The following is a 12,746-nucleotide window of genomic DNA, read 5'->3' on the forward strand; positions in this document are numbered from 1 at the left end:
AACAGCAAATTGTCTATATTTGAAATATTTATACTAATGTGATTTCTCACATATTTAATTTTTTAAATATTTACAACATGTTTAAACGATTCTTGAAAATTAGCGTAACTTGGTTGTGGGTTCTAATCTCCTTCACCTATCATGCTCGCCCCCTCAGCCGCGTGAGCGTTATAGAGTTACGGTTAATCCCATTATTCGTTGGCAAAAGGGTAGTCTATGATTTGGTGGTAGGTATTGTTGATTAGATGTTTTTCTCTATTCTGTCACTTTAAATTATGAACGGTTAGCGCAGATAGACGTCTGTTGCTTTGCACGAGATTAAAAACAATTAATTAAACTGGTTCCTGCTCACTATCAAGGTACTATGAACCAAGATAGCTCATTTTTTAACATCACACTGCAAGGATACTGTTATGACGAACATCAATACTAATAACCAAAAACAATCAATTTTCTAACAACATTTACAAAATGGTAAATCGTGTATGTAGATATAGACGAGGAACCTTTCTCAGATTTTTTAAAGAAAACCACTGAGGCGTGTGCGTGTGTTTTAATACAGCAAAGCCACATCGAGGTATCTGCTGAGCCCACCGAGGGGAATCTAACCCCTGATTTTAGCGTTGTAAATCCGTAGACTTACTGCTGTATTAGCGGGGGGCCCACAGAGGCGTAGGAGACAAATTAAAAATGGGGAAAAGGTTTATTTTTCTGAATGAAGAAAGGAAATGTGCACCAGAGACGCAAGACGAGTCTGGGAACCAGGGCTCGTCTTAGGGCACAGAAATGTTTTTGGATTCTGGATCAAATTTTAATGCGTTTCTGCTTTTCCTAAAAGTAATTTTCCTAGCTTTAGCGTATGTTTTTTGTTATTTTTTTACTGGGAAAGATCGAAATACGAGGTCTCCTCTAGCCTCCTATGACACCGAGTCATTAAACTTTAATGTAATTTGATTGTGTTTATGAGAAAACAAAACTGTCTGACAGATAAAATGCAGTCAGTACAGGCTCTTCTTAGTATCACCTAGATGTATATATATATATATCAGTACAGGCTCTTCTTAGTATCACCTAGATGTATATATATATATCAGTACAGGCTCTTCTTAGTATCACCTAGATGCATATATATATATCAGTATAGGCTCTTCTTAGTATCACCTAAATGTATATATATATATCAGTACAGGCTCTTCTTAGTATCACCCAGATGTATATATATATATCAGTACAGGCTCTTCTTAGTATCACCTATCACCTAGATGTATATATGTATGGTGAATTACTTATGTATGTCATTATGTTTTTAGAAATGACCAAGACCAAGGTTCCTTAAAGAATTTGGTGATTCAGATTTATGAATTTTCGTGATGTCTTGCTAGAATAAAACTTAGTTGAAAGAAAATATACGCTGTAGCCTATTTCTTGTGACATATTATGTATATCTTGAAATCTTTCATATTTTAAAATAATAATTTACTCGAAAAAGGTTTTCTTTCCTTTGATGAAAGCTGTATCTGTTTCTGTTTATTCTTTACTATCGAATATTTACATAATTCTGAAATTAAGATAAAATACACCACGTGTGGGTGTTTTTATTACTTCTAAACCGTTTTCTAGCACTTGTATAAATATAACATAAGAATTTTTAATGTTCTTATATTCTTCATATACGAATATACGCCTGTATTCCAAGTTAAATGCCCTTACAAAACTACCAGTTCATTGAGGTGTTACCATTAACCACCATACTTACAAATGTTCGTACAATAACGTTATGCTTGAAAACCAGGATCCGTGAACTGGAGAATAACTAGAATATTATAACAGCAGAGCGAAAAAAGGTAATAGTGAACATTCAATGTTTTAGATTTTTATCTGCTTTAGGCAGATTGACCCATTTTCTGCCAATTTAAAACCGAGCCTGACTTTTAACCAGAGGGGGAACATATCTAGTTCCCTATTTTAGTACGTTATAAAACTTCGGGTGTATTGCATTATTCTAAATTTCTATTTTATTATTACTCCCACCCACTCACACCGCTAGAAACCTGGTTTCGATCCCTGAAGTAGGCAGAACACGGATAACTTTTGTGTATCTTTGTGCTTAATTACAAGCAAAGCCCGGCATGGCCGGGTGGTTAAGGCACTCGACTCGTAATTTGAAGGTCGTGGGTTCGAATTTCCGTCACACCAAATATGCTCGCCCTTTCAGCGGTGGGGGCGTTATAATGTGACGCTCAATCACACTATTCGTTGGTAAAAGAGTAGCCCAAGAGATGGTGGTAGGCGGTTATGACTAGTCATCTGCCTTCCCTCTAGTCTTACACTGCTAAAGTAGAGAAGGCTAGCGCAGATAGTTCTTGCGTAGCTTTGCGCAAAATTCAAAACAAACAAATATTTTATTATTTTCATTAGTTAAAGATTTTAGGAAATGTACCTACCGTTCAGTATTGATGTTAAATATTATTTATATATTTACATTTCATGTATTTAAGGATGTGCTTTTGAAAGTATCATTTAACACGTTCATTGCCACCAGTAGCATTAATAATTCTTACTTTAGCGGCAACCACACTTCTTTACTTAATCCACCATAATCTGGTAAATAAAACAGTGTTAGATTAAAACTCACACGAAAGATTGTTTGTTTGTTTTAAATTTCGCACCAAGCTACTCGAGGGATATCTGTGCTAGCCGTCCTTAATTTAGCAGTGTAAGACTAGAGGGAAGGCAGCTAGTCATCACCACCCACCACCAACTCTTGGGTTACTCTTTTATCAAAGAATAGTGGGATTGATAGTCACATTATAACGCCCCAACGGCTGAAAGGGCGAGCATGTTTGGCGCGAAGGGGATGCGAACCTGCGACCCTCAGATGACGAGTCACCCGCCTTAACACGCTTGGCTCTGCCGGGTCCCCTCACACTGAAGGGAATTTGACTGATAAGACAGTAACATTTTGGTATAGAATCAATAACTTTTTAAGCAGAAGGTTATTAATCATTGAACATGGAACTGATCTTCAATTAACCTTACTTCATATATCACCTCTATTTGAAGGTAACATAACCTAATATAATTTTGGTATAGAAGGTTATTAGTCACTGAACTAACAACTGATCTTAAATCAACCTTACACCCCCCGCTAGAATAGCGGTTTGTCTAGGGATTTGCAACGCTAAAATCAGTGTTTCGATTCCCTTCGATGGGCTCAGCAGAGAGCTCGATGTGGCTTTGCTGAAAGAAAACACACACACACAATTTACTTTACTTCATATGTCACCTCTATTTGAGGATAACATAATCCAATACTTCCAAATGAAGGACAAAGCAACTCAAAGCAACAACTTTTGATTTGTATGTAAATTCAGTCTTAACTAAAATTAAAGAAACTAACCAGAACGATACAAAAACACTTGATAAGTTGCCTTAAGAGCTTCTCTTTTTTGTTGCAGATTTATAAACAACTACAAGGATGTCAAGCACTATATGAATCATACATTTCTACTCTTTTCGTTCGTTTCTTTGCGGTCCGGCATGGCCAGGAGGGTTAAGGCGTTCGACTCGTAACATGAGGGTCGCGGGTTCGATTCCAGGTCGCATTAAACATGCTCACTCTTTCAGCCGGAGGGGCGTTATAATGTTACGATCACTCCCACTATTCGTTGGTAAAAGAGTAGCCCAAGAGTTGGCTGTGGGTGGTGATGACTAGCTGCCTTCCCTCTAGTCTTACGCTGTTAAATTAGGGATGGCTAGCGCAGATAGCCCTCATGTAGCTTTTCTCGAAATTCAAAACCAACAACTTCTCATGAAATAGGTCTTTCATTAGGGTCTCAAATGAGAAACAGTTTAAAGGACTATAGTTTATTTGGAGCAACTTTAAAATATTTGATTTATTAACATTGTTATTCTGATGATTTTTTCAGATGAGGTACCCATGCTCAAAATGTAAAAATTCATTTAAGAGGCGCTCGCAAACTTTCTGCTCTGATTATTCTTGGCGGTCTCATGTTATCAAACTGAAAACTGTTGCTCTTGATTCGCTTTGACTGCTTTTGTTCATCAACGTTTTAAGCTTACAACCCTCATTTTAAATTTACTACACTTTCAAATTATAGATGTTCATAATTAGAGTTTTCAAAGTTTGTTTGTTTGAACTTCGCGCAAAACTACGCGAGGGCTAGCTGCGCTAGCCGTCCCTAATTTAGCAGTGTAAGATTTGAGGGAAGGCAGCTAGTCATCACCACCCACCGCCGACTCTTGAGCTACTCGTTTACTAACGAATAGTGGGATTGATCGAAACATTATAACGCCCCCACGACTGAAAGGGTGAGCATGTTTGGTGCGACCGTGATTCTAACCCGCTACCCTCGAATTACGAGTCGAACGTCTTAACACAGTAGGCCATGCCGGGCCTGATTTTTTAAAGAGAAAACCACAGAAACGCGATGCTTTTTATTCTACTGTCACAATAAAATAGCGCATTTTAGGCTAATAAGTTTCCTTGTTTTCTGGAAATAGTGTAATAAAAAAAAAGCTTAGCTTTTATATTCATGATCAAAATTAAGCAGAAATGCTTGTATAGTACGGATTCTACATTAGTTATATTCTCTTTAATTCTGGCGTTTCAGATACAAGTGGTATGAACAGTGTTAACGTTATTGGATGAATATTTAATTTATATGTCTTTGAGAGATAGTAGACAAAAATATTTTGATCCTTGAAGGAGTTAAATAGGACGTTTGTACCTGAGGAAGTGTTAAAAAGGTATACCAGTTACGTTGCAATAGTAAAACCAAAAACATTTAAGTCGCTTCCACTTGAAATAATTTGAAACAGCACTTGTGCAATATATATATATATATGTAATATATAAGGAAGTATCGCAGTAAAATAATTACAAAACTGTTGATTTACTAAAACAGGACCAGTCCTGAAAAGACCCTTCATGTTTCGGTGTTTTGACACCACCACCTTTAAATACACGTAAGGTTAGTCCCTATTTTTGATAAATTATATATTGTTTAATTATATTAACGTTGTACTCCATTCAGCTGTATACACTTCCAGTTTGTTCATTCGTGAAATGTGAGTGTATAATTTGTCTTAACATTCATGTGTGCTATTTGTAATAATAAAATTGTTACGGGAAAATAGTTGTAGTGCTTGGAAATAACTTCGTAAATAAACATATATATATGTTTTATTGTAAATATTAAATTATTTTAGTTAATATAAAGTAAGGTGAATCATGCGCAACATAAAATATAATGCTTCAACCTAACATCTAAAAAAAATCATAGGCCGTCTGTAGTTCAGCTGTGAGCTTGACAGCTTATGAGTCTAAAATTCACGGTTTAAACCCGGCAGTAGGCATAGCGCAGATAATTTATTGTGTAGCTTTGCATTTAGAAAACTCAACAACGATAATAAACATCACAGCAAACTATTTTTGTACAATCTTCAGATAAAGGTATGTTTGTTATATTTGTTTATTTCACGTGAAGTAAAATATTAGAATATTATGTAAAACCACATCTATGGTTATATCTTCCACGACTGTAGCCACCAAACGATGACAGATGTGAAATAATCAATGAATGGAAGTAAAGACATAATGCAAAAACAACAACCTTTAACTGGTTTAAAAAGTAAACAGGTTTAGTCGATTTCAAATAATCATATTTTATGTAATATTCTGAAACGAATCTTGTATATATGAAAGTCTTAAATCAGTTGTTTGTAGCTGAACTTCGCCATAACCTCGATTTTTTACCTTTCTTACGCATTAATGTAATTCACAGTAACCTCTCAAGAATTCTCGCTTTTTGCAAAGTCTGTTTTTCAAAAAATAACACTTCTGTTCTGATGTAGAGATTAAAAAGCGATTTCTAAATTGTAGTTCTAAAGACTGTGAGTTATTATTTGGATAAAGTAATGTTTTGTTTTACTGTTTGATAAACTGCGCTGGATAAAAGTGTTCAAAAACGGTGTATTCTTGAATAACAGTCTAAGAATTTCAAAATATCACAATATTTCTTTCCATTATTCTCTCTGTTGACATAGAATATCTTATAATGTCTTATGCTTAAGTGATAGAGTTGTTTACAAAAATAAAAGACGGAAAATTTGTGAAACTTAACTTTAAACGCTTACTATATGCACAGGTACAATAATATAGGTCGAGTTGATACTTTATAATTACACGCGTCTCCTTCGAGGTTTCTCAAACACTTCCCGAGGTTACAGTTTTTTTTTGTTGACGACTCGAGTAACACGTCATATATCGAGAAAGGAAGTTTCGACTGAACAGAGAAGCGAGTAACACTTTGTACCAGACTAGCAGATGAGTCTCAGGTTCATCAGTTGTCCGCTCGTGAATGTTCGTGAAACTCATCAATTGCTCGCTCACGAATGTTCGGTAACTTCCGTGTTTCCGTTACAAACATTCTTAAGGTCGTAGTTGAGTAGTTTGATACGCTAGTCACAAGAATAGCTTGAAAGCTTAATGATTAAATAACATTAGATGCACTTTGTAACTTTCACCAAGCCGTATCCTATTTCCCACTGAGTTAAACCTTTTATTCATTTATTACTCAGAAAGTGGACGATAAACCACGAAAAAGTCTTCATATCTTAGGTTTGATTACACTAAGTGATGCATGCACCTCTAAGAGAATGATCAATATTTTACGCTTCAGAAAATGTTACATTTAGGAAAGGGAGACACTGCTACTAGGATATAGTTTATACGTAAAACACAGCAAAAGAGGATACCAATTACGATCATAAAGACAGTTTGCCACACAGTATCGATGAATGGCTCTTACGGCGCAATATTTCACAGTTATTTGGAGTTTTCTTTTTTCTCACATATCTCTTTGTTTTTAGTGCACTTCTAAACCGTAACGATACCTTTAAAAAACCAGGAGCTTTGTGAAATATATTGTAATAACTTTATGTTGGACAACAACGATCATTGAAATAAAAGAACATAAACTACATTTTCAATTTTTTTTTAGATGTAAAACAAGAGTTTTTATCCACAGTAGTTCAAAACAGTTACATAACATTTTTGTTGTTAAGAAGAATGCATCCTTTAACTAATAAGACATATTAATTTTGCCCTATTTTATATTAGAAGCGCAAATCATGATGTTAAAAGATGTTCTGTTTTCGAATTTCGCGCAAAGCTACACGAGGGCTATCTGCGTTAACCGTCCATAATTTATCACTGTAAGACTAGAGGGAAGACAACTAGTCATCATCACTCACCGCTGACTTTTGGGCTACTCTTTCACCAACGAATAGTGGGATTGACCGTCACATTATAATAATGGATAGTGAAAAATAAGAGTTCGACAGCGAGTACAGTTAATTCTACATAATGGAGTACGAAGAGTGAAATTCATCGAAATACACAGAATACTTTCTGACATAGTATTTATTCACATGGCTTCACTATATATGTACATAAATATAGCTTCCAGTAATCTGTACAAATTCGATCTGTCATATATACAAGGATAATAACAAGGATTTTATAACATTAAATATCGGTTTTTATTTAAATAATTATCAATAATTAACCTTCTTCTAAATACTATCATATGAATGATTGGTTTAATAAGCACAAAATTCTTGCGAGATATACAAGTGATATTTTATTTTTTTGAAGATAGCCTTTGTGTGTGTATAAAGGTATTAAATCTACTTTAAGCGATTCATTGACGTTTTAAGTTCGACACAAATATACTACACATATAGCATAAAAAGTGGATGTAGGAGTTCAACTCTCAATATATCGTAATTCAAAAGCTTCGTTTTATTTGTAAAAGTTAAAGGAAGAAAAGTAAAACACAATATTTTGATTTTACTGCGGAGATATCTCTGATTCATTTCACACGTTGCTGAACAAGTTCTTCTCTGGTTTGTGACGAAACGTTAAAACCTGGTAACTGTTACGAAATCAGAACTAAAGGTAGAGTGAATTACTTTGCGTCAGATCTCTGTGTGGTTATACCACGTTGTTTTTGTCCATTGTTTTATAACAATACAGATATCACGTACATTTCTTGTATTTTAGCCAATAAATACACGGATTTAACAGTGACCAAAGCAACAGTCTGTTATTTGTCTCAGTGCAGTTTCATTTCCTTCGATTTAAGATCTTAAATATTTATTATTTCTATAAGTATCCACGTACTTGGCTCCATTATGTACACTATCAGACGCTTGAAGTAATATTGTTAAACATTAATTTACGTTTAAATGTGTCTAAACTATTTTATAAATACAACACACACACACCCCACCCCCACGAAAGAAGACCTGTCTTTAAAAAGACAATTGGTTATAGGATTTTTCTGAAATCCAATTTATTAATTCACTTGCAATCTTTTTTCTTCTGGACTTTGTAAGCATAGTGAATCTCTATTAACCAAAACATTTATTTTTGTAGCCAATTGATTCAATTTAACTGTATTTTCCCGTAATGAATCTGATAGGGTGGTTAAAGTTCTTAATTTTTGAAATGGTCTAACTGTATTAATACATTTTGACAAACATCAACAAAAGCTTTATGAAACCAATCGATAAGCAAGAGTTTTACTGAAGCGTAAATGCTGTCCAAAAATACAGCGAGAAAATTTAGTTTTAATTCTAGAGTTTATGCGATATCCCACAAGACTCTATGATCGCATACTGGGTTTTTCCATAACATATTTAAAACAAGAAATTTATTATATATTAACATTTCGTTTCCAGTCTAATGAACTCACCATTAGACATATATAAATATTTTTTTTCCCATCCATGAAATTACGATTCTCCCTCTCAACTGAAAATGAAACATTTCATTTACCTTTATTTGTCCTTTAGACGCAACATTCACTATGGATACCAGCATAGTAACCTAACAACAATGAAACTGCATGTTTATACTGTTGTATCAGATAGAATATCTGCAGGAATACTTTCCTTGCGATTTTCAGATATTAGTTGTATGCAGTCGGAATCTTGGCTAGGAGCTGGACAAATCAGTTCTTCAGTTGTATCTGATTGGTTCATATTATTGCAGTATATCGACATTTCATCTGAATATCAAAAACATCAGTGAAAGCATACGATAATATTTAAAACGTACATCTTATCCAAGAAAAATGTATGCAAAATTGAAAATAAAAAATTCCCAAACTGTTTCTAACGATATGTCTTATACGAGAATAACACATGAAAAACTGAAAATATCCAACGATATTTTAATAATATATGCTATACAGGAATGACACGTACAAAACTGAAAATTGAAAATAACAAAATACCAATGTACCATATACAAGGACCAAACAGTGATCAACTACTCTGATTATCTACGTACGGTGGCATTCTGTTTTTACTTTTAGTTAACCATTCTTTTAACTCAAAATATTTGATCTGTAATTTTATTTACCGTACTTTTAGCTGACTTGAATTCTCATAGGCTTATTTACAGTCACAAACTTTTATTTACAGGACGTCAGTTCTTTCATTGCTCACGTAATGAAAGCTGATATTATGAACTTGGGAGGTAAAACAACTAAATTTCATTTTTGTAATGTGAAAAATTTTCGTGAATGATAGAACTAATCGAAATAATTTATTTGACATTAATAAATCATAAAGCACCATTTATATATGTACTTCATTTAAGGTTAAATTATTTACTCTTAACTCCTTTGTTTTGCAACAACAATGTGACCTTAGAATTAACGTTACCTGATTTATCTGCACCAGATATCACCCTACGTAGGAAGTTTTCATCACCTGTCCGAAATGGACCATCATTATTCTGTATAGGACTGAGGTCCAAGTATTCCTAAAGAGCAAAATATAAAATATTATCTATACTGAATGAAACTAATGCATATAGTCGGGAATAATACACGACTATTACATTTTAACAAAGGTTGTACATAATTAATGGTGACCGTTACATTTTTACCACGTTTTACTTAAACTGAGAGAGACCAATAAATTTTTTAATAAATGAATTTCCCTAATTGAGAGAAATCGTTACATTTTAAACACATTTTACTTAAATTGAGAGATACAATTAGATTTAGAACACACTTTTTACCTATCTAAAGGCAACCATTAAATGTTTATCAGACATTTTACTTAATTGTAGATTGTCATTGTTTTTTAACAAAGTTTTCAGCTCGTACCATACAATTTTCATTCATTGTTCAGTTAACCTTCCACATTCTCAGTCACAAATGCTTGACTTATAATTTTAATTACTACTGAGCCTAAATACTGTTTGGCTCCACAACGCTTTTGAATATTATGCATCGTTAAGAATGGGGGCGTAACAAACCGGTGAACTGTACCTTATTCATTTATGTTGATATACCGTTTTAAAATAAAAAAAAGGAAAATTACTGAATTGCGAGTAAACAACATAGTGATTTATTTTCTTCAATAGCTGCATCTTCGTGTTTCTGTCTTTCTTTTGAAGAAACAGAAATATTTTATTTGACAAAACAAACGCTTGACATATCATTCGAGACATCGCTGGCAAATAATTCGTCAAGCAATGAATGTCTCTTCTAGCTCGTGTGTAACAAAACCACATGTTCAAAACAGAACACTTTAATGTAGTGTTGACAAGTTCATAAAAACATTTATTTTACTGAATTATATTGAAAAAAATAAAAGCGAAATATTTTATTTGACAAAACAACCCTTTGTATGTCATTCAATTATATCAAAGACAAATTATAAATGCCTTTAGTGTCTTTTATGTGACAAAACGCACGTAAAAACTGAGATAGTTTCGTACATGAAAAAACGTTTGTTTATTGAATCGTATTTAAAAAATATTACAAAATTAACGTTAAAGACAATAAAATGCAATCAACGCACACATTACGTATTAGACGAGTTTTTCTAATAGCAGAATCACGTTTACTAAATTTTGTAGTCAGTATCTTTCTTACTATTAAGAAAGTAAATTGTCATATGCAAAAATTTTCATCTTTTATATAAATGTAAAATCGTAGTATTCAGATTTTTCTTTAATTTTTGTAACACGCTTATAGTTTATGATTGGTTTGTAATGAATTTGAATTTCGCGCAAAGCTACACTAGGGTTATCTGCGCTAGCTGTCCCTAATTTAGCAGTGTAAGACTAGAGGGAAGGCAGCTAGTCATCATCATCCACCGCCAACTCTTGGGCTACTCTTTTACTAACAAATAGTGGGATTGACTGTCACATTATAACGGCTGAAAGGGGGAGCATGTTTGGTGTAATGGGGTTTCGAACCCGCGACCCTGGGATTACGAGTCGCGTGCCTCAACCACCTAGCCATTGAAACCACCACGGGTATTGAAACCCGCTTTATAGCCGTATAAGTTGGCAGACATCGCTGTGCCACTGGGTTTATTTTTTCGAAATTTGAAATAAAAAAGAAAGGATTGTTTGTTTGTTTTTGGAATTTCGCACAAAGCTACTCGAAGACTATTTGTGCTAGCCGTCCCTAATTTAGCAGTGTAAGACTAGAGGGAAGGCAGCTAGTCATCACCACCCACCGCCAACTCTTTGACTACTCTTTTACCAAAAACTAGTGGAATTGACCGTAACATTTTTAAGGACTCCATGGCTGAAAGGGCGAGCATGTTTAGTGTGACGGGGGTTTTGACTGTGTTTGTTTATATGTTTGTATTTAAGTTCAAAGCTATACAGTGGGCTATCTATGTAGTGCCTACCACGACAGGTATTGACATTAAAGTTTTAGTATTATAAGCCTTCTTACTTTATCTGTGCCACTGGAGTGAGCACGTAAGTTTTAATAACAAGAGCTCTGACTTCCGCTACAGTATTAACCTATAGTCGAACTAATATTTTCAAAAAAAAATTAAAAATAGAATAATTTTATGGTTATGTGTACAACTTACTAAAATTTCGGTTGTGTTTCTGTGCAAATTCCTTCTTGGATTCTTTTTGTGATTCATGTTTTTAATGCATTTTAAAGTGCAACATTATTGTCATTATTTCGTTGTTGTTGTTAAGTGCTACCTAATCACCACCTTAATTATTATAGTCTAGGTTATTGTGATTGGTCAGTTTCCTTCGAGCTGCGCAACGAGAAAAGAATTAGAAACAGGCTCTTTTATAGTGAAGTGAAAATTTCTAAAAGCGAGCCATCTAGTGCCACAGCAGCATATCTAGAAACTTACAACTCCAGAAACCGTGTCACGATATCCGTGATGAGAAGAACATAAATAAATACCCTTTACGGTTAACTACAAAGAAGCAACTAAGAGAGACGTGGTTCTCTGCTGGTGTGGAAGAACCGTTCGATATCTTTCGTAAGCTAATACCTGCATCCATAAAGTTACAATTTTTTTACTACACTGTTTGTTTTAAAAAGAAGTAATAATCAAGACGAAGTGTAAGTTAGATTTCACGACATATAAATGATATATAAAACAGAGCGCGTGAATGTTTTCCATCTGTGCGCCATGCTACGGAAAAAATAAACTACTAAAATTATAAGCGAGAATTACAATGAAATGGATAACACAGACGTACAATGTGTACGATAAACTGACTAATCAAAGCTCGATAGTCACCAATTTCTGAAAAAAATGTTTGAAAGTCATTATTATTTATATGCTTTTACCAATTCACGAGACTAATATAGAGAGTATTAAGGCTTACAAGTGAAAGCAAAATTTTTAATAGAAATGTCTGTAAAATA

General features: G+C 34.0%; 1 protein-coding gene across 2 annotated transcripts in view; it reads right to left on the minus strand.

The window, feature by feature from the left end:
* Nucleotides 1–7,432: 7,432 nt before the first annotated feature.
* LOC143234008 (proto-oncogene tyrosine-protein kinase receptor Ret-like) overlaps nucleotides 7,433–12,746 on the minus strand; it is a 47,793-nt gene continuing 42,479 nt past the window's right edge. For both annotated transcript variants that reach the window (XM_076470997.1, XM_076470998.1), the window contains exons 21-22: nucleotides 9,760–9,859; nucleotides 7,433–9,098 (exon numbers count right to left, since the gene is read on the minus strand). In XM_076470997.1, the coding sequence (XP_076327112.1) occupies nucleotides 8,941–9,098; nucleotides 9,760–9,859 (258 nt within the window). In that variant the 3' untranslated portion in view covers nucleotides 7,433–8,940. The remainder of the gene's footprint in view (nucleotides 9,099–9,759; nucleotides 9,860–12,746) is intronic.

This window comes from Tachypleus tridentatus, chromosome 12 (genome assembly GCF_004210375.1).
Source record: "Tachypleus tridentatus isolate NWPU-2018 chromosome 12, ASM421037v1, whole genome shotgun sequence".
In the NCBI taxonomy this organism is placed as follows: domain Eukaryota; kingdom Metazoa; phylum Arthropoda; class Merostomata; order Xiphosura; family Limulidae; genus Tachypleus; species Tachypleus tridentatus.